This window comes from Sphaerodactylus townsendi, linkage group LG07 (assembly GCF_021028975.2).
Source record: "Sphaerodactylus townsendi isolate TG3544 linkage group LG07, MPM_Stown_v2.3, whole genome shotgun sequence".
NCBI classification, from domain to species: Eukaryota; Metazoa; Chordata; class Lepidosauria; order Squamata; family Sphaerodactylidae; genus Sphaerodactylus; species Sphaerodactylus townsendi.
Window position 1 is genome coordinate 73,720,765 of NC_059431.1, and position 23,330 is coordinate 73,744,094.

The 23,330-nt window shown below is 40.5% G+C and overlaps 1 protein-coding gene across 1 annotated transcript in view; it reads left to right on the plus strand.

Annotated features, from left to right (window-relative positions):
- Positions 1 to 23,330, plus strand: part of LOC125436770 (guanine nucleotide-binding protein G(q) subunit alpha) — a 114,178-nt gene that overhangs the window by 84,559 nt on the left and 6,289 nt on the right. Inside the window, exons 4-6 of the mRNA XM_048504046.1 lie at positions 10,480 to 10,608; positions 11,909 to 12,038; positions 22,598 to 22,751. Coding sequence (XP_048360003.1) covers positions 10,480 to 10,608; positions 11,909 to 12,038; positions 22,598 to 22,751 — 413 coding nt within the window. The remainder of the gene's footprint in view (positions 1 to 10,479; positions 10,609 to 11,908; positions 12,039 to 22,597; positions 22,752 to 23,330) is intronic.

The window sequence follows — 23,330 nt, forward strand, 5'->3', positions numbered from 1 at the left end:
CCAAGGAATTTAAAAATTCTCTGGAACAGAGTCTAAAAACCACTGGTGTAGGTAATGGCCTGGCCTCAGATACCATTGCACTCTATAAAACTTGTAATAAGATTTTCATTGCAATTAGTTTCTTTGTCAATGCTAAGTATCTGGATACAGCATTAAAGAAACTTCACTAAAAAGTCTTCACCTAAGCTTGCAAAGAATGAGAAGTGTTGAATAGTGCGGCTCAGAACTGATGGCCTTAGATTTTGCATAATTTATAACTGCAATAATGCTGTCTAATATTTTTCCTGGAAATTGTCATTAGACTTGGTGCTGAACTAGGAGAATTCAGGTCATTTTTGAAGGAAGTACAGTGTACATATAATCCTACCCACAAATGTGTGTATATGTGATGCATATATGCATATCTTTGCACAGCCTAAAAACAAGGCTATTTCAGTCATTTGATTGTTGAACAGATCTGTCCTATATTCTATGTATCCAGTTTATTGCTTCAATTAAGCAAGAAGAGAATAGCATGTAGTTTTTTAAAAAAAAATTGTACATTTTGGTATATTTCTAGGGCAGGCTACGTTTAAAAAGTTAATTATAGCTGTAATACATTTTGTAAAAATGATCTGGAGTGGCTGCTGAGGCAATTCTGTTGGGTTGCCATAGTGATAAACTTGAGGTACATTACCAAGGAAATATGTGTGTAACAAGCTGTTGGCCATAATGCTCTCCCAGCTTCCTGATGCAGCTGCAGAATTCCAGTATGGCTTGGATTTTCAGGGTACCATGGAATATAGATGAGTGTCAGGGATATTTCAAGATAGCCATTTGAAGGAGTAACTATTTAGACAATATATTTTATAATCTGAATAAAGTCCTTGGAACTCAGAGAGAAAGATAATTTACAAATATAGCTTTAAAAAAATCTGGCATATTAACCATTGTTCATCACAGACCAGTAATGCTTTTGAGTGGCTGCTGGGTAAGGTGGGGGGGGGGGATTCCAAAATAGTCTGATTGACAAAATGAGAGGTTTATGCTTAGAAAAAGTATTGCATTTTAATAAAGTGTTAATCAGATCAGAAGGGGACATACCTGAAGGACTTCCTGTCATCATATGAACCTCTGTAGCAATGTAGACAGCATGTTCTTGCATTCTCTCTCACTGTACAGATAGTATTTGACTTGCTTGTAGGCTTCTCAGAGCAATCCCGATTTCTTTATGTTTGTTTTATTTACTTCATTTATACCTCACTTTTCTCCCCAGCGGGGAACAAAAGCAGATTACATCATTTTTCTCAGCTACATTTTATTCTCACAATAACTGTTGAGTAGTTTAGCCTGAGAGTTTATGATTGGATCAAGCTCTCATGATAGAATGGTGGTTTCAACCTGGGTCTTCCAGGTCCTAGTCCAACATTCTGATCACTATACAACATTGGCTTATGTTTACTGAACACCTTCTCAGAAAGACCTCTCTACTGATAGCCTTCAGTAGATGCATAAAATTTGGGGGAGTTATGGAGGAGAAACCCTGTGGTCATGACAGAATTATTTTTGCAAGCTATTCTCTTGGCAGTCTCTTACTAAATATATTGGTAAACTGTATATTGCCACCTACCTTGCAGTCCCATATTTCTGGAACAAAGATTGGTTAATAAATATTTAAAGTGAATACATATACGTATCTGTCCTATATACATATACATATCTGTCCTATATTCTATGTATCCAGTTTATTGCTTCAATTAATGTATCCAGTTTATTGCCCTTCAATGATGCGGCTGGCCTCCACTAGGGCCAGGTCCTTTACAGCCCTGGCCCCTGCCTGGTGGAATGCTCTTCCTCCAACTGTCCGGGCCCTGCGGGCCCTTGGAGAGTTTCGCAGGGCCTGTAAGACCGAGCTGTTCCACTGGGCCTTTGGAGAAGCCGACCGCTGATGGCGCCCCCTCCTTTCCTTTTTATCACCTGCCACCTTTTACATCTCGGGCCTTTCTGTTCCCTCCTCAGAAGGGCCTTTAGATTGCCGGACGCGATGTTTTGTGCTCTGTTTTAAACGGTTTCAATGTGAGATTTAGATACCTAATTTTATTTTATTGTATGTATTTATTGAATGTGCTCTTGTTATTTAAGACTAGCGGGGCCCGGCCACGCGTTGCTGTGGCTTATTGTGGTGAAATGGGAAAGGAACAATAGCAGCAAATCAATTGCAGAGGCCAGCAGTACGTGCTCATGCAAATACGCAGCCTGATACTGTGCGATGTCATTGATGTGTGTGCCCGCATTCCTTGGGGGGGGGGGGAATGGAAATGCACCCCTCCCACACATCTAGGCTGGCTGGTCATGATCCTTTATCTGGGAGTAAGTTTGGTTGGAGGCAATGGGTGTCTCGGTTGCTGTACCGAGCTTACTCCTGAGTAATACGTGCCTGGTTTTCTTAACTGTAACCGCAGTATTCAGGGAATCTAGGGTGCCTGGCCCCTCCCATCCCTTGCATGTCGCCCCTCACTCTCTTCCCTCCCCCACTTCTCTTCCCTTGATGCCACCCCTCTCCCTCCTTCCCTTCCCTTTTCCTCCGCTAGGCTGGGTGGGTCATACCAAGATGCTGGGCCCCCTGCCTCCCCTCCCTTGCATGCCACCCCTCACTGTCTCCCCTCTCTCACTTCTCTTCCTTTGCATGCCTCATACTCCGTCCCTTTCCTCTCCCTCCCTCTCTTCCCTTGCATGCCATCCCTCCCTCTCCCTCCCTTCCCTCTCCCTCATGTGTATGTGTATGTGTTTCACTTCCACTCGAGTTACTGCCTATGTACTGTTTTCACTGCTCATATCTGGCCATCTGAGTGAACATTCTAAGCAGCACGAACATTCTAAGGGTGACAGTTACACACAGGCAGCTGCATGTCCTTCACCATGGAGCGCCAGGAAAAAGGCGTTTTACTTGGGTCAGGTGTGAAATTTCAGGTATGTGAACATCTAAAAACCCTCTCGCCTGGCTGACTATAGTGGCTGGGAATTTTCAGAGGAATTGGCCCAGCAGTTACTGAGGTATACTGTCATCAACAAAACACTGTTAGCTTTAGATAGATAGATAGATAGATAGATAGATAGATAGATAGATAGATAGATAGATAGATAGATAGATAGATAGATAGATAGATAGATAGATAGATAGATAGATAGATAGATAGATAGATAGATAGATAGATAGATAGATAGATAGATAGATAGATAGATAGATAGATAGATTATATTAGTTGTTGGACACCGCCCAGAGCCCTCCGGGAGTGGGCGGTATAAAAGATGAATGAATGAATGAATGAATGAATGAATGAATGAATGAATGAATGAATGAATGAATGAATGAATGAATGAATGAATGAATGAATGAATGAATGAATACACACACACACACTCACACACAGTGATAATGAATGTGTGATAGCTGTTCTGGTCAAAAATAATTGTATAACTTTTCCTGACACGAATAACTTTTAAGAGTCTGAAGTAAAATGCAGGTGATTTTGTAAGACAATACACCATTCTTTCCAAATATCGAATGGGGAAGTAAGTGCAACAAAGAATGAGTTACAAAGACAGCAAGAGATATTGATAAGATTGAGCTAAGCATTGTAAATTCTTGGCCAAGGACCTTACTTTGTGGAAAAAACTACATAGGTTTGAATTCCAAAACAAAGGAATTTATTTAGAGACCAAAAAAAGTAAAGGGATAGGTGAAGTTTTGTTCAGAATGAGAGTCAAAAGGACTTGTTTTTCTTTGCCTTCAGTGTATCAGGCTAGCTGATACTACTCTAATGGGGCTACCTCCTCACTTTTACAGCAGTGGTCAAAGGCAGAACAAAGATCAACAGCTGGGTTGCCATTTTTATAGATTATTTGCATTCTAGAGTCCATTCATCCCACTGGGTTGTTTCTTGCATGAATCACTGGGATGACTTATCCCCGTCTTCTAGCTAAGTGGCTTGTCCTGCCAAATCTAGAAGTACTGAGGACCCTTCACAGGGGTCCCTTTCAAACTGACCCATCAACTTTTTAAACTGTCAGTTGCTAACAGATTTTTTTTGTCATCTCTGAGCTGTTCCACCAGGCAACTGCATATAGTGGAGGCAACTACAGTTCTTGCCATCAAAATAGTCTCTCTCTCTCCTAGCCCACCTATGTTTTAATTGTTATTTATAATGTGATGATTTGTGGTTTTATATATTGGAAGCCACCCTGAGCCCATGAGGGGGGCAACATACAAGTTAGACAACTGTTTTGACTCCTGAGTGCTAATGATTTTTTAAATCTTATCAGACAAAATGTCTTGCCTTCTGGCATCCTGGAACTCAGTTGGGGTTGTTGTTTTTAAATGAAAACTGCTGTCTCCTGTTTTCAGTTCTTCCTTGTGTTTCTGAATTGCTTCAGTGGGCTGTTTGAGCTGTCTAGAGTGCTTCCAAAAGTACCACAAATCTTAGAACGCTCCAAAAAGTCTAAAAAAGAACATGGTGCAGAAAAAGTTGGGGAAAAATAGTGGCAATGTTTGAAACTGACAGAGTGCTTCAGGGTGCTTTAGAACTGGCTAATAGACAGATTGAAATGACCTGTATGAAATGTCCTTCTCTATATTGCTTTATTCAGATTTGGGCCAGCAATGGATGACATCTGGTTTAGACCAGTAACCTGAAATGGGTTGGAGTGTTCATACTCGCATACAGAGGCTATTATGTTTCTCAGAACCTGTCAGACTTTAGGGTGTTGGTTCCACTCATCTAGAGATATGACATCTACCTCCTTACTTTCAGCATAGCATACTCCTGAAACTTTTGCAATAGAGAGTAACAGTTTCATTTTACAAACAGAAGAAAGGTATTTTAGGGAAGGACAGTTATTTTCATTACAAGGCTAGGATTCAATTCCCACTCAGTGGGCAACTTCACTGGGCCAATCATTATCCATCAGCTTAATCTATCTGCTAGAGTTGCTGTGAAGACAAAGTAGGGTAACCATTGTATAGGTATCTCCATGGAATGGAAGAAGAAAAGAGAAAATGTGATAAGCATTCTTTTCCTTAAAAGCCAGTTCATGTCAAAGGAAGAAAAGTACTCTTTATAGAACAACTGTGACCTGAAGACCTTCAAAAAGGATGTCAATATGCAGAATATACCTATCATTTACAAGGTTGTTTGACAACTTTATCATTGATAGAGAGTTCAACTGCAAGCAGTAGTGAGAGAAGATCAAATAACTGGAATTTGTGAGAGGGTAAAAGAGTTGCAATGAGTACTTGACTGTCTCAAACACTTCACTGGGTTATGAAGGTTGGGGGCTTCCATTCACACTTGCCACCATTTATTCGTATACTAAACATGTATAGATTGAGAATTTCACTGGTGTGTTTCTTTCCCTGAGATATACAGCCCACAGAATTAAACAAAAGGAGTTAACTTTTATTTTTGGTTTGAACATATCACTGAAGAAATGTTTCACTTCCAGCATAAAAGTGGCAGACTCTAATCTGGTGAACCAGGTTTGTTTCCCCAGTCCTACACATGAAGCCTGCTGGGTGACCTTGGGCTAGTCACAGTTTTCTCAGAACTCTCTCAGCCTCACTTTCCTCTTCAGATGTGGGGAGAGGAAGGGAAGGAGTTTGTAAGCCACTTCAAGGCTCCTTATGATTGAAAAGAGCAGGGTAAAAATCCAAACTCCTCTTCTTCCATTGTTATTTTGAACTGTTCCCCTATTCCAACATATTGGATCTTATGTTATGAATTTACTCTTTTCAGTCAGCTATTTTTAAGATGATCTTTCCCTCAGCTTCACTCAATCAGACATCTGTTTTCCCCCCTCAACTCTCTAGCTATCAACTCCCAACTGTTCTCTTAACTGCTCTGTTTCTCCCACCATTCTGTCAGCTCACATTGGTCATGTCTCCAGTCTCTGGATTTAAGTATCCTCAGGGGCAGGGGCGTACCTAGGCAAACTGGCGCCCGGGGACAAAACCTGAGTTTGGCGCCCCCCCCCCCCCCGCCCGGCGTATGGGCGGCCACCCTCCCCCACCATGACCAAACAATGATTTTTTGTACCAGCTCACAAAACACCTCCCACTCCCAGCAAAACATATATGGCTCTCTCCCCACCAACTCTTTTCCTAATTTCCTGAGCACAACAACCCTATGAGGTAGGTTGTTAGCCTGAGAAACAACTCCAAGCCAGTGCAAGTTGGTATTAAGCATGTAAATCTCTCACAAATCACCCCCAGCAAAACAATTACCAAACAAATGTCAGCATCATCTCTCACAAAACACCTCCAGTGGAATCCACCCCCAAACACCATCACTTTCAATGGTGTTTAAACTAGGGAGCTCAGATTCTTCTTTTAAATCCACCTTAAAGGGAGAATTGGGGTCCTCGGTTAAAACAAAATTGAAAGTGATGCTGTTTGGGGGTGGATTCTCCCCCTCCCTGAAACAGCATCACTTTTGAGGGAGATTCAGATGAAACAAATACCATATTCGGCTGGAATCTGGACACATTTGGGCACATTCGGACAAAAATTGTCCAATTATGTCCTACCCAAATATGAACAAATGTGAATGCAAGGTATTTGGGCTTTTGGGGGGTATTTTGGGTGTCTTTTGGCCTGCAGGGAGCGCATTTTTAAAGCTAGCAGCACCATGATTTCAGGGCATCATTTCAGGGCAGCCTGCCTGATGATACCACCCAAATTTGGTGATGTTTGGTTCAGGGGCAGTAAAGTTATGGACGCCCAAATGGAATGCCCCCATCCCCATGGTTTTCAAAGGGAGCTAACAGGAGATGGGGACTACCCATTTGAGGGACCATAACTTTGGTCCTCCTGAACCTAACTTCACCAAACTTGGGTGGCATCATAAAAATAGTTACCAGATGATACCCTGAAATTTTGGTGTCACAAGCTTTAAAAATACACCCATTCCAGGCACCCCAAGAAATGTGCCCAAGATTCTTTGTTTTGCAGTGACTTTGCTCCATTGTAGCCAATGGGGAATTTCTGAGTGTGTAGGCAGGCTGCACATTTTTGAAGATAGAGACACCAGACTTTCAGGGTGGCTCCAGGAGGGCCTCCTGGTAATTGCATCCAGGTTTGGAGACCTTTGCTTCTGAGGGTTCAATTTTATGGGCCCCCAAAAGGCTTATGGGCCTGGGTTTGATTCCCAGCTCTGCTGCCTAAGTTGTGGAGGCTTATCTGGGGAATTCAGATTAGCCTATGCACTCCCACACATGCCAGCTGGGTGACCTTGGGCTAGTCACAGCTTTCCGGAGCTCTCTCAGCCCCACTTACCTCACAGAGTGTTTGTTGTGAGGGGGGAAGGGTAAGCCCCTTTGAGTCTCCTGCAGGAGCGAGGAAACAAAATAAGAAGAAGAGTTTGGATTTATATCTCTCCTTTCTCTCCTATAGGAGACTCAAAGGGGCTTACCCTTCCCTGGAAGGGGTGTATTTTTAAAGCTTGTGACACCAAAATTTCAGGGTATCATCTGGTAACTATTCTTATGATGCCAACCAAGTTTGATGAAGTTATGTTCAGGGGGACCAAAGTTATGGTCCCTCAAATGGGTAGTCCCCATCTCCTGTTAGCTCCCATTGAAAATAATGGGGATGGGGGCATTCCATTTGGGCATCCATAACTTTACTGCCCCTGAACCAAACATCACCAAATTTGGTTGGTATCATCAGGACAGTATCTGGATGGTACCCTGAAATCATGGTGCTGCTAGCCTTAAAATGCGCCCCCTGCAGGCCAAAACATAAAAAACACTAAAAATTTTAAAAACTCACAAACGACCCTGAAATGTTGGCGCCCCCCCACGTGACCAAATGGGGGGTGCCCGGGGACATAGGGTACCCCCTGTCCCTAGGCAGGTACGCCACTGCTCAGATGTGATCACGTGGAGGAGTAGATATATTGATGAAGCTTTTGCAAGTACAAATTTCTCACTTCTAAAATATCAACTACTATTGAAATCAAAATTGATTACATGAATCATAGAATCATAGTATTGGAAGAGACCACAAGGGCCATCAAGTCCAACCCCCTGCCATGCAGGAATACCCAATCAAAGCACTCCTGAACGATGGCCATCCAACCTCTGTTTAAAAAGCTCCAAAGGAGACTCCACCACACTCCAATGCAGTGTATTCTACTGTCAAACAGCCCTTACTATCAGGAAATTCTTCCTAATGTTTCCATGTTCCGGAGGATTCCTAGAACAGTTTAGTATGATGAAAACTAATGTGCCTCGATTCTAGTAATGGGTGTCAGTATCTAAAGTGAACATGAAGGATGGACAGGAAGGAAAAAAATGGTTCAGAAAAAGGGTCTTGTCTCTTGGCCTGCTCCATCCCCATCCCACATCAAAGAGTATGGAAGAACCAGCTGGAGGAAAGGGTGTACTATAGTATCTTTCTTGCCTGCCCAGCCAGCCCACTCAACAATGACCTTGTCAGGATAGGCAGCACTTTCTGTGCATGAGATTCAGCAGTATCTACCATGGCAAGGATAGCACCTTTACTTGGCTGGACAGAGAGCAGGCTATCGATTCAATAGGAGGAGTCATCTTGGTCATAATGGCCAATCCATCCTTGATGAAAGTCAGAATTTCCCCTACCTAAATAGAAATTATGAGGTACGAAATGTTCTCCAGAAATCCTTTTTCTTGTGTTCAGCTCTTGCTACTTTGGGGAAGTGCATGATTGGTCTTTGGTTGGTATTTTAAATGTCTCTTGTGGTGAATATAATTTTTTCCAAGCTCCTGGAGCTTATTTTTTTAAAACTCCTAGAGCATAATTTGTGCTGAAGTGATTTGATGTTTTGAGTCATAAGAGGCCTAACTATGATATACAAAAGAATTTCATGTGTGTTCCTAATTTACATGTAAATAAAAGAGTCAAGGAAATGACTGGATAACAAGTATTATATTTTAAATACTATTTAAATAGCTGCAATGCCAACTTTTGTAAATATAGTGCAAAAAACCCAGAGGATTTAAAACACAATTACAAGTACTTTTGTTAGTCATTTTCTTCTATCAGTTTCACCATAAGTACTGTATTTTATAACCCATTAGCCAATTACCCAGTTGCAGTGGTGATTAAAATTTGCTTTCGGACAAGTTCTGATTTTCCTTACTTGCCATGAAGCCATGTTCTTTTTGAGATTACATGAAAACAGTACAGTGGTGGGATTCAAATAATTTAACAACCGGTTCCGGTGGTGGGATTCAGATAATTTAACAACTGGTTGTTTACAAGCACCATTTTAACAACCGGTTCTGCCGAAGTGGTGCGAACCGGCTGAATCCCACCACTGAAACAATACCACCTATCCTATACTGATATCTCTGGGCGAGCAATTAGCAGTACAATTGTGACAGGAGAACGCTGGAGCTGACTTTCTGCCTTCCTTCCTGGAAGGCAAAAAATGGAAGGGACAGTAGGAAATGGAAGGGAAAGAAGAGCAGGCAGCTCACAGGGAGGTACAACAGGTCACTCTTACAAACCAGTGTATAACTCTGGAGAAAATGGATCCATGGTGATCATCACAGTGTTTCATCTGTTCTTGCTTTAATTGTTTTAAGATGGTCCCCATTCTACCACCTTTTATCCAAGTAAATTTAGTCAGTTTCTGAATATTAGTAGCACATACACAGAAATATATATTAAGTAAAGTAAGTAGATACTGCACTGTTGTGAGTGCTATAATGTGACTGGTTGTATATTCACTGGAAAGAATTAATCCAGTCTTCAGAAACAGCAAACACTGCAAGAGCAATTAAAGTGACATCTTTCTTAATATATTCCTTGCCACACTTCCATTTGCAAGGATTTGCTGCACAAATGATGTTTTGTTGACTTTGGTAGTATCCCAAATCTGTGTGTGTGTGTGTGGTGAGTTGAGAGTATGTCTGAAGGAAGGCTGTGCTAAATATCCCAACATTTGAATGTGCCTTATCTCAGCACCATGTATATGCCTGTTGGAACATGGAACAATATTCTTTTACATAATAGGGAAGTGAAATCCTTGGTGATTTTGTTTCACTCAGAGTACAGGATTTCTCTGCCAATCCATATCTTATAATAAGCATTCCAGCCCATCAAGACTGATCTTACTTAACGCCTGTGTCTTCCAGGATATAGTTTATTCAAATACACCCTCACATGGTGAGAACTGGTATTTATCATGACTGGATACTCCCAGTTTTTATAACAGTCCTAAGACATTGACCATTTTCAGAACATCTCAGGGCAATCTTCAGGCAGAACATGGAAAGAAGACAAATTCTCTGTGTTTTTCCCAACAGTTTTTGAAAATTACTCTAACCTCTTTCTGCAGTTTGTTACTTTATTTCTCAGGCTGTTGTTACTCTTGTTCCTCCTTTAATACTATACTGCTCCTTCCTTCTATAGGACTGTGATATCACTACCTTGCATTCCTGTTTTTCTCCTGTCCATAGTTATCTTAACGACTTGGACCGTATAGCAGATTCTGGCTATCTACCTACCCAACAAGATGTGCTTAGAGTTCGAGTCCCAACAACAGGAATTATTGAATATCCATTTGACTTACAAAGTGTCATTTTCAGGTATAGATTTAATTACTTTTTAAATACTTGGCATGTTATTTCTCAGCTCCATTACCAGATGTATAAAATATGTTAATTAGCAGGCACAGTCATAGAAATTGCTACTTTTAAAGTGTATGGGGCAACAACTTTTACATGGGTGCAACTTTAGCCTTGCTACACCTAACTGTAAACAGAAACTTTATGAAATGGTTGTATGGGCATCAATGTGCAAGCACAGCTTTGTAGGGCATAGTATTCAGTTGCATCTAGCATTCTTTTCCCCGTGTTTGCACATTTTTTTACATATACAAAACATTTCTATTTCAGGCTCTGCAGTGCCAGATTAGGATATATATGCTGTAGATTCATTTCCAAAGCATTCAGTGATTGGGATTAATTATCGGTTGTATACATTTTATTTCTTTGTTACACTGTCACATGTTTTAAAATAAGTTTGAAAGAACACAAACTATAAATTAATTCAAGCAGAAAACTGCATTGCTTCTAAGTTATTTTAAGTGCAACTATAATTTATAGCCTGTTTTCAAAAACTTTTTTTTTACTTGAAGTTGACGTAATGCCCTTGTTCATTCATGGGATTCAAATAATATAACAACCGGTTCTGGTGGTGGGAATTCAAATAATTTAACAATTGTTTACAAGTACCATTTTCACAATTGGTTCTGCCGAAGTGATGCGAACCTGCTGAATCCCACCACTGCCCTTGTTTGTGGCATTTAGTCTCCCAACAGAAACTTAAAATCTGATTGAATAAATTAAGCATTCCAGGTATAATCTGAGAATTCTTAACATCAATACACCAATGCTGTATTTGGTGAATGTAATGGTCTTATTGCAGTTGCATTGAAACATGTGGTGGTGTTATTGGTCTTCTGTTAATCTAACCCAGTGGTTCTCAACAGGTGGGTTGCGACCCCTTTGGGGGTCGAACAACCCTTTCACAGGGGTCGCCTAAGACTCTCTGCATCAGTGTTCTCCATCTGTAAAATGGATAAATGTTAGGGCTGGGGATCACCACAACATGAGGAACTGTATTAAAGGGTTGCAGCATTAGGTTGAGAACCACAGATTAGGTTGAGAACCACTGATCTGACCCTAATTTATTGTAGATTTTTCACAAAACAGATAATATTTAAATATTATTTAAATACTAAATATCATTTAAATGCGAAGGCAATGCCAATATATGGTCTGTTGCCATTCACATTGATTTTAAGAATTTGTATCATACTGTGTGTTTAATCATAATTTTTTTACCTTAGTTTCTTTATCTTTATTAATTTTGTTGACATTTCAGAATGGTGGATGTAGGAGGCCAAAGATCAGAACGAAGAAAATGGATACACTGCTTTGAAAATGTCACATCTATCATGTTTCTAGTAGCCCTTAGTGAATATGATCAAGTACTTGTGGAATCAGACAATGAGGTAAGCAGTGGTTCAAAAAATGTACTGCTCAGCATAAAGAAGTATTTGCTCTCATATAAAACTTCCTATGTAGTGAGATCTTCTTATGGCATCATTATGCTGCACTAAAATTGTGAACAAGAACTTTATATTATGTTAGAGGAATGTTGAGGGTCTTGTCTAGGTTGTGTATTTTTGGCTGCTTCAGCTGAATTTCACTGCATAATTTGTTTTATATGGGTTAGTGATGTCTTGAATTGTTTGGATTATTTCTAGGGACCTTAAGGGGAATAAAAAGATGTCACATAAATTCAGTAACTCATAAAGGGGTTAACTATTCTGCCCCCTTCAGACTCCCTGCCCTCAATTGCTCTTGACAATTAGGAGGCTGTCTGGAATCATGTGGGGTGCACCATTTAGGAGGCTCTACAAAATGTGGGAATCACAGAAATGTCCTCCTTAGCTATTTGGTATTTCATTTATGAAAGGGCTTGTATGTGTGAAAAGGATGATTTGTACAGATTTTACCTTAAGTGGCAGCCTTTCATGATGCATCCCACTCCATTTCTGAGTCTCTTTTTGAAAGAGTTACGAGTGGGCTGAAGATAGAGTATAAATGTTCCATGCACTGGATCCATCTTCCTGTTTCTAACTGCTTTGACACATCTGGAACAACAGGGGAATTATGTGCGAATGCTCTTTGCGGACTTTAGTTCCTCGTTTAATACAATCTTACCACAAAGACTGGTGACAAAACTTGTGGATCTTGGACTCTCACATTCAATCGGTTTGTGGATTAGGGACTTCTTGTCTGGACGTTCCCAGAGGGGTAGACTGGGAAATCGGGTTTTCTCAGTTCTTACTCTAAATATGGGAACGCCACAGGGCTGTGTGTTGAGTCCTTTATTGTTCACCCTTTATACATATGATTGTACTCCTGTCTATCATAGTAACACCATTATCAAATTTGCCGATGACACAACGGTGGTGGGGCTCATCTCTGGAGGGTATGAGTCTGCCTATTGGAGTGAGGTGGACCAATTGCTCTCATGGTGCAGGGAAAATAACCTGGTTCTTAATACTAACAAGACAAAGGAGCTTATAGTGGACTATAGAAGGAATAGCTTAGAAATTCAGCCCTTGACTATAAATGGAGATCAAGTAGAGCGGGTGGCTAGTTTTAAATTTCTGGGCGTTATGATTAAAGAGGACTTGACCTGGGGCGTACAGACTGCCGCGGTGGTTAAGAAGGCCCAGCAAAGACTGTACTATCTGAGACTTTTAAGGAAACAACAACTGAATGGAAAACTCCTGGTGTCCTTTTACCGCTGTTCTATAGAGAGTGTCTTAACCTACTGCATCTGTGTATGGTTCTCCAGTTGCACAGTGGCAGATAGGAAGGCGCTCCAAAGGGTGATCACTACTGCACAGAGGATTATCGGCTGCCCTCTCCCCTCCTTGGAAGAACTCTATAATTCCCGAAGCCTAAAGAAAGCCCAAAAATATTCTGAGAGACCCATCTCATCCAGCACACTCTCTTTTTGAACTGTTACCATCCGGCAGACGATACAGGTGTATCAAAACTAGGACAAAGAGGCTTAGAGACAGCTTCTACTCTAGAGCTGTGGCTATGCTAAACTCCACGGCTTTGTGTTGATGTGTTTGGGGCTGTTTAGGGATGGGTGGAGGAAGGGGAAAGTGAGGATGGCGTATGAGTCTGAAATTGTGTGCATCGAGGAATGCTGCTGTAAATTTCGTTGTGCATGCACAATGACAACAAATGCTTATGCTTATGCTTAGTAGATAACTGTAAAACCATAGTTTCTATAGATAGTATCCAAAGTGATGCTGGGATTTATTCTGGTTTGAAGTTCTCTAAAAGAATTAATACAAAATGAAATGAAATTTACATAATCACAAATTAGAGCAAATTCTTACATTTATTTATCATTTAATTACTGCAGTACCAACTGTTGACAACTGATGATACAATATTTCCTAGCTCACCTCAAGCCAGATTGCTGTGAGGTCCTTGAAGCTTCCAGCTATTTTTGAAACTTTTCTGCTGTATGAGAAACTTGTGATCTAAATATGTCTATGTGTTAGGCCTGTTGTGTGTGGAGTGTCCTTCACATGGAGGACTAAAAGATGAGTCCTAGGGCAAAAGGGATCTTTTGTGTCTGTTGTATGCATAGATCCCAATTTGGCATAATACATTTTTGAAGGGGAAAAGGTGGAAGGGATTCAGGCAGTGGTGGGATACAAAAATTTTAATAACAGGTTCCGACGGTGGTGGGATTCAAACAGTGGCACCGCCGCACACACGCACCTCCAGTCCCTATTGGTCAGGGAGGTTGCTGTAGTAACCCCTTCTCGGCACTCAGAAAAAAATTAGTAACCACTTCTAGAGAAGTGGTGAGAACTGGTTAGATCCCACCTCTGGATTCAGGTACTTAACTGCAAGTAACTATTATCCTATCTAAGATATACAGTGGAAAGAGAGGCACAAAGTACAGTACAGTGAGACTGAACTATTCAATTGCAATAATACCATAGCAGTTTACATGTGACAGTCCAGTAATGATCATTCACATTTGCCCAGTCCTAGTGTATAGTTATGCTACCTTTAGCCAAACATGCAATTTAATTTATTCTAAATGATGTTCTGTCCACATGACTAGTCCCCAAAAAATCAACAGGGGAAGAAGCAATAAGTGAGGAAAGGGACCAGAAGACAAATGATGAAGTAATTTCAAGAAAGAGGAAAGAGTTCCTAATCAGGTGGAGGAAGGCAATGAAGTGGAATAACTATTCCCTTATGTGAGTCTTCTCCATCCGTAGAACAGTAGAGATCATTTTGATTGAGTGTAGCTTGTGTTGGGTGCCAAGAACAAGTTAAAAGGATTGTTCACCTAGCTTGGTGGCATGGTTAAGCTTGCAGGGGATAGGGACCATTTTAATGCATTTTAATGCATTCAGCGACTAATAGATCCTGATAGTTTCCAGGGGGCTCTGGGGGATTTTGAAATCCATTCCAGGGTCTCTATTAAGGGGATTCTCAAAAGCCTGTACTCCAAAATATTGTTAGTCTGTAAGGCACTACTGGACTTGAAATGAGCTGTCGCTAGTGCCTAACTGAAAGTCTATTGAATTCATAAAAGGATAAAGATTGTAAGCAAACTCATTTAATACAATTATAACTCTTCATTATAAAGTTTCTGTATTTCATATATGCCTATATTTCTCATAGAACATATGAACTACAACATAATAAAAACCATTCTACATTTTTTTTTGCTAAACATGACATGTTTTAAAATTTTAAAATTAATTTTACCCTATTTTTAAAAATTATAACATCCTTCAGTATAGTTTCAGAAAAGATAAATTACATTTCTAATCACATTCAGTAGTCAAACTACAATTCAATATAGAATGAGATTAAGGATTTCAGCAGGTCAGAAAAATATAGCAATAATGGTCTTTCATATAATGTACTATTTATATTGCATCATTGTGCAACTTTAATTTGTGTAGTTATTTTGTCAATTAATGAAAACATGTTCATATCATATCATACCAAGTCATATGGCAGATGTACCGTATATACTCATGTATAAGTCGAATTTTTCAGCACATTTTTTGTGCTGAAAAAGCCCCCTTCGACTTATACACGAGTCAGGTGTATTTAAAAAAATATTTTAGGGTTTTTATTTTGCCGGCCTCTAGGGGGTGCAGTTTTTAGGCTAGCGGCACCAAAATTTCAGGGTATCACCAGGTGACGCTCCTGATGATACCAGCCAAGTTTGGTAAAGTGTGGTTCAATGGGTCCAAAGTTATGGACCCACAAAAGGAGTGCCCCTTCCCACATTATTTCCAATGGGAGCTAATAGTAGATGTGGCTACATTTTGAGGTTCCATATCTTTAGACCCCCTGAATCAAACTTCACTAAACCTAGGTGGCATCATCAGTATAGTCTCCTGCTGACACCACCCAGGTTTTGTGAAGGTTGGCTCAAGGGGTCCAAAGTTATGGACCCCTAAAGGGGATGCCCCCATCCCCCATTGTGTTCAATGGGAGCTAATAGTAGATGGGGCTACATTTTGAGGGTCCATAACTTTGGACCCCTTGAACCAAACTTCACTAAACCTGGATGGTATCATCAGGATAATCTCTTGCTGAGACCACCCAGGTTTGGTGAAGGTTGGCTCAGGGGGTCCAAAGTTATGGAACCCCAAAGGGGGTGCTCCCATCCCCCATTGTTTCCAATGGAAGCTAATAGTAGATGGGGCTACCCTGAACCAAACTTCACCAAACCTGGGTGGTATCATCAGGAGGGTCTCCTAAAGATACTCTGAAATGTTGGTACTGCTAACATAAACATTCCTCCCCTGACAGAAACATTTAACCTACTGATGCCTCAATTAATGTAATTTTATAGGTATCTATTTTTATTTTTGAAATTTTCCAGTAGCTGCTGCATTTCACACCCTCGACTTATACGCGAGTCAGTAAGTTTTCGCAGTTTTTGTGGTAAAATTAGGTACCTCGACTTATATGCGGGTCGACTTATACACAAGTATATACGGTACATTGTTTTTCCAAAGTTTAGTAGTTTGCATTTTTGCAGCCAAAAGTAGACTGCTTCTTGAATATGGGATTCTTCAACTTCAGATACCTGCAGTTGAGGAACTAGTATTTTATAAAGGACTTTTTTCATTAGAACTAAGAGAACAATTCAGATCCCAGGAAAACTACTGGAGGTGGCCTCTGGAGGCACAGGGAGGGACTAAAACGCAAACCAGCAAGCTTTATGGAGGTGCAGGGAGGGAGTAAAAAACAAAAACCCTCCTTGCCACTGGGAAGCTCTTCATGGGGCCCAATGAACTAGGTAGAGTAAAGCCAGCACCAGGGCCGTTGCACAACTGGCTGTAAACCTGGGGTAGAAGCTGACTAACATTGGTTCCACCCCAAGGAATGCCCTGGCCCTCTCCTCCCCCCACCTTGGCATCTATTCTGGATGCCAGTGCAACTCTGCGGCAGTCCAGACCATTAGTTTGCCCACTGTGGAGCTGAGGGGCAGTCAGTGGGGATGCCCCTAACACAGCAAGGGTGGGGGGATGCAACAGCACCCACTCAGCAGCACACCTTAAGCACATTCACACACACAAACACACACACACACACACACAAATCTGGTTTGGGCTGTAAAAATCCTACCCAGAACATTTCGCTTTCAGCCAAGACCCCTAAGATATACATAAGAATTGTTTCTCCAATATTTTTCCCAAAATGTTTGGGATATTATGGATGCATATGATGAATGTTATCCATTGTCATGATGTTATGGCATATATTTTTAAAACATTTCATTTAAAATATTAGACTGTGTTTTACAGTTAAGCAGTCTGGGAGAAGTCCAAAGTATTTCTCTAAGGAGCTGATGAGTTAAAAGAGAAGAGTCATTCTGGGAATACAACTTGGCCTCTTCCTAAGTTGCAGAAAGAATACACATCTGGGAAGACTTCTCCTTAGCCATACCTCTTCTTTCAGCTAAGCCAGCATCAGGAATAAAAGCAACTTATAACTATACTTATAACGATATACCTATAACTTATAACTATAGCTTGGTTACTGCAATCTCTTATGTTTACTGGTTGCTTGTTTTCATTATTCCCTAAGGATCTCCAAGGATATCTAGCCTGCTGTTAGGTTGCTGTTTGATGCAAACTGTTTTACTCTGCCTTTTGACCCTGGAATGGATGCTTCATCAGGCCCAATATTTCTCAGCTGTGGCTGGTGAAACTTATATGTCCAAAGCATTTTTTAAAAACCTGCTATCAAAATAGTCTTGTTTAAACTATCCCTATTTGTTAAGAGCAAATAGCAGACAAAAACAGACGTATTTAATTTATACAATTAATTTGAATGTCAAAAGGTATGAAAATCTTCTAGGAGATGCAGGAGAAAGGCAGGCATATAAATATAATAAATAAATAAATACTCTAGATGGAAATGTCGTGGCCCTTAGTTATGACTAATAAGTAGTTTTCTTCTGAAAATTGTATTCTTATATCTTTAATAGTTGTAGAGCAGATTAACAGAATTGGTAATGTAGATTGCTTTTTTTTAAAAAAAGTTTTTTTCCCCCAAGTTTGACCAAGTAACTCTCTGTTTCTGGTGGTAGAAAGTGCTGTCAAGTGACAGTTAACTTATGGCAACTCCACAGGGTTTACTTTACAATTTACCTCTCACTTATGTGTAAAGACTTGACCTTTGACAAGTATGTTGCTCATTGCAACAGAGATACCGATTGAAGTATAGAAAGCAATAATACTCAGTGGCTTCTCTGAACACTGTACCCCAGTGTGGCACATTTCCCATTTTTCAGGAAAGTAGATAAGGTTCTTGTCCAGTTATTGGTAGTTGGTTCCTACCTTGAAACAGCAGCTGCTGGGAGAACAGATAAGCTGTAGATCTTCTTAAGGTATAGGTTCATGCCAAGGTTGAAAGTAAATATGGTTCTTTTTGTTGACAGTAATTGTGAATGTGGCTGTCCATGAGATGCAAAGCTAGTACCACTGGTGTAAAGGTATTCTTTATCTATGAAAATCAAGTTTAATGCTAGCTACACAGATATCTTATAGAATGAATAAAATTGTGAAATTTTGTTTCATAGCATAATAAACTCATAAAAGTAATAACACTGAGATAACTTTTCATGTTCTTCTTTGAAAAAAAGTTGGCCAATTGGCTTTAAACTATGCATAAGGATTTCAGTTGTGTTTCAAAATGTTACACATTTCCAACTGTTCTATTATATATATTAGAAAACTAATTTAGGCCCCTATCCATAGATATTTTTTTAAAGCAACTTTTTTATGACTTAAAGAAAAGCCTGTGCCATTTTGACTGCTGCCAGTCCTAGTTTGTGATAAAAAATCTGAAGATGGGAGAAAGAAAACCCTCTGAAAGAAGCAAGAACTCTTGGAGCTGGGAAGGATTGAACAGCTCTTGAAGCTGGGAAGGATTGAACAGCATTTGTACTGGCTGCCTGTGCTGGTCACAATTAGCTGCTGTGAACGTTTTTTGTGGAAAATTGAGCTTTAAATACTTTAGTTAATCATGTCAGATAAATAAAGATTTGAAAGCTTAAAAAAATCTTTTTAAATGTAGTAGGGGCGTAATGAGGCAAACTGTAGCCCTGGGCAAAACCTGAGTTGAATGCCCCACCCCCATGGGTGGCCACTCCACCACGACCAAATTTTTTTTGCACCAGGACATTGGTGCCTGCAGGGGGTGCATTTTTAGACATATCAGCACCAAAATTTCAGCGTAACATCAGGAGACTGTCCTTATGCTACCCCTCAGGTTTGGTGAGGTTTGGTTCAAGGAGTCCAAAGTTATGGACTCCCAAAGGGGGTGCCCCATTCCCCATTGTTTCCAGTGGGAGCTAATAGGAGATGGGGGGTACAATTTTGAGGGTTCATAACTTTGGCCCCCCTGAACCAAACTGCACCAAACCTGGGGGGCATCATCAGGGCAGTCTCCTGATGAGATCCTGAAAGTTTTGAGACTGTGCCTTCAGAAATGTGCTGCCCCCCATCCTGCAATCCCCATTGACAGCAATACAGAAAACTCAATGCAGAACAAAGATTATTGGGCAAATTTCTGGGATGTTCCTGCAGGGGGTGCATTTTTGGATGTACTGGCACCAAAATTCCAGGGTATCATCTGGAAACTGTCCTGATGGGACCTCCCAAGTTTGGTGCAGTTTGGTTTAGGGGGTCCAAAGTTATGGACCCTCAGCCCCATCCCCCATTCTTTGCTAAGGAGATGGGGGCCACGGCGCCACAAGCATTTTCAAAGGTGTTAATAAACCTGATTGTGCGCCTCAGAGAACAGGGGATTCATCTTCACCCATATTTAGACAATATCCTCATCAGATTCCTCAAGTTAGGCCCAGAGGGATTGCTCACTAACCATACAGACAGTAGAGGCCCATGTGTTCATTGTTAATCTCAAAAAGAGCTCCCTAGAACCTGCCCAAAGCCCTGAAACACTTAGGCCTCCACATAGATACGAGGGCACACAAACTGACCATCCCCACAGAGAAACAAACTCTGCTGAGAAACAAGATCAGGTCAATCCTATCCAACTCCAGATGCTCTCTGTTAGCCTTGGCCAGTCTGATGGGTCTCATGGTGGCCTATTCAGAGGGGTCGATTCCACTCCAGAATTCTTCAGAATTCTGCGCCCCTATCAACTTCAGATCACACACAAGTCTCACCAATTACTTACGGTCCCAAGGGAGATCCAATCCAGCCTGTTGTGCTGGTCCAACCCAGTCCACTTGTTGCAAGGCAACCACTTCTGGATAAGCTCCATCTGACAAATGTTCATGGATGCCAGCCTCTCCGGATGGGGAGCGACACTGGAGAACAGCCACACTCAAGGGTTATGGTCTCCTGAGGAAACCAGAATGCAGATCAATCTACTGGAACTCAGGATCTTTTGCTTGGCATTACTACATTTCCAATCCAAACTCCAGGGAGCACATGTATTGATCCGGATGGACAATGTGGCAGTCAAGGCCTACCTGAATCACCAGATCCTCGATCCTCATCTTCCAGTGGTCAGAGTGGTCATAAGAATACCAAAAAATATAATGGAAGTCATTTATTTTTAAAAAATTGTGCAGGAATATATATTAAAAGAAGGGTTAATGTTGAGGATAAAATAATAAAGCTAAATAACTAAGCCAATCACATTTTCAACATCTATCCAGATGTTACCCAGTTGCACTGAATCCATTAGCCCCATCTGGCTTGAGGGAGCAGCACAACCTTACGTCGGCATGCTTGCCCTAACGTAGTGGAGGAGGAAGATGTGCTGGCCACTTGACCCTCAACCCTGCTGCCACAAAACCTGGAAGTCAGGGCCACAGTGGAGCTGTGCTGGCATCCCAGTTGGATGCCAGTGTGTGAGAGGATGAGACAAGGAATTCCTATGGGTGGAGCCAACATGAGTTGACTCCCATTTGTGGTTTAAGACTGGGAGCGGGGTGCCCCAGTCCCTGAATAGTCCTGTAAACCCTATGCATTGTTTTATGGTGGCAGGGTGTTTTGTTTTGTTTTGCAGTTTTTTGCTCCTATTGGAAGTAATGGGATGACATAATAGTGGCACCACATCCCACTGCCAAGGGCTTTGGATGGGACTGAGAGTTACAAAGTCCAAGACAAGGACTGAGAGCAGCATAATCCACCCAGAATTAGGTGTTCCAAAGCTAGATGTAAACCAGAGTGAAACTAGAATGAAAGGTCTTTCTTTTATGTTCATTAAACCTTGTTAACATGATGATAGTTGGCCAGTAGCAAGTGGTGTAACTTGACTGATCAGGTATTTTAGTAACTAGGTAACTAAACCCATAATGTCAATCAGACCAGATAGTCTGCAACTGTATTGGGTCCAGTTAAGTAGCCATTTCTCCCTTTCATGGGTTCAGGCAGTAATGAGATAGAATGTATTCTTTTGGATTCTTGGGGCCTTGAAACTGCCGGGCCTAATAGTCTGACCAGCACCTGGATTTCCTCTCATCTCCCTTATCTTATACTTTGCAGCTACAAGCACTTTGACCTCCATTCTCAGAGTACAGGAAAACTTCCATGATTTTGTGCCAAGGCCGCAATCTGAACCATTGTTTGAATTGACAAGAGACAGCAAAAAAAAAGGGCCAGTCTCTTGACACTTAGTATAGACACTATTGAGGATAAAGCATATATGCTTCTATGCCAGTAATGTCTGCTGGCAAGTTGCATTCTATATCGTGCGGAAGAACCCTCTGGACTAATTTCATAACTTATGGTTCTGGAAATAGTGCAGGGCAATAGTTCTGGAGATCGTTGCTGTTATACAAATACTTAGTGCAAAGATAAGTAATTTAGTGGGCCAAATCCCAAAGGGTCTGTCAGATCTCCAACACATACATTGGCTCCTTTAATTATAAAAGGTTGACTACATCTGTTGTATACTTTAATATTTAAGGTAGTAAAGGGGATAGTGGAAGGATAACCTAGGGTTGGTTTAGATGATCATTGTGTACCATTCAGTGTTATAATTAAAAGGGACACATATGTGTCATATGTTACATCCTGATGCACAGGCGTTTGTGACTGAGGTTCTTTTCAATATCCTGAGATTAGAGCATTTATTTTTATGATATATATGTTCATGCTGTCAACATTTTGATGCAATTGTGTAAACTGTAATTGTGTAAATATTGCTGTCTTATGGTCTATATAGTCTTTTGATATTCTCAGGATTGGTATCTAATTAAAAATTTCATAAGTCTGTTTTAAAGAGCATCTTATAGACTTCTTTGTCTTGTCACCTTACTCTCCAAATCTGATATGAATTTAAGCATGGTAAGGTTTTAAATAGTATTTTTGTGAACATGACCTAGGATGAATTGCTTCATTTATAGGTCACTCTTTTTGCATGTTGATTATAGTTTTTTACCTTTTGAGCATGAAAGAATACTCATTATTCTCTCATTTAATTATATTTTTGTCTCCTGCAGAATCGAATGGAGGAAAGTAAAGCACTATTTAGGACAATTATCACATACCCCTGGTTCCAAAATTCTTCAGTCATTCTGTTCTTAAATAAAAAAGATCTTTTAGAGGAGAAAATAATGTATTCCCATCTAGTTGACTATTTCCCAGAGTATGATGGTAAGAAAGATTCTTTTGTAAAATGTTATACATTACTTCTTTCAACACAGAAAGAGCCACCCTGCAAAGTTGCATATATCTGTAGATTCATTTAGATCTACCAGCAGAAAAATATTCGTGTTTGCCATTGCATACCAAAACTTCTGATTAAATAGTTCATTGTGTGTTCTTAACTATATTTATATAATTCACCGTGTTGCCTGAAATAGCACTACTGCTCACCTTCCATTCATTTGAACTGGGTTTCAGGAAGAAGACCAACACAAGCACGATTCAAATGCATAGAGGAGATTGTAGATCAGTAATGAAAGTTTAACTCAGCTTTAATAGGTGTTCAAAAAAATGAAACAAGATAGAAAAGTGGAAGCTTTGAACATTTTCACCAATCACAGCAAACAGATGAGGAATTCTTACTTGTTAACAATTTCTGAAAATACTTCCAATTTTTTTAATGCCTTGCTTGGTAAGAAAAGGTTCAAGATTATAGCACCAACTGATATATAATATAAGTTATTTTAAATATGGAAAACCAGTTCTTTTCCTGTTTGTTAGGTCATTGTACTTAAAAGATAATAGCTG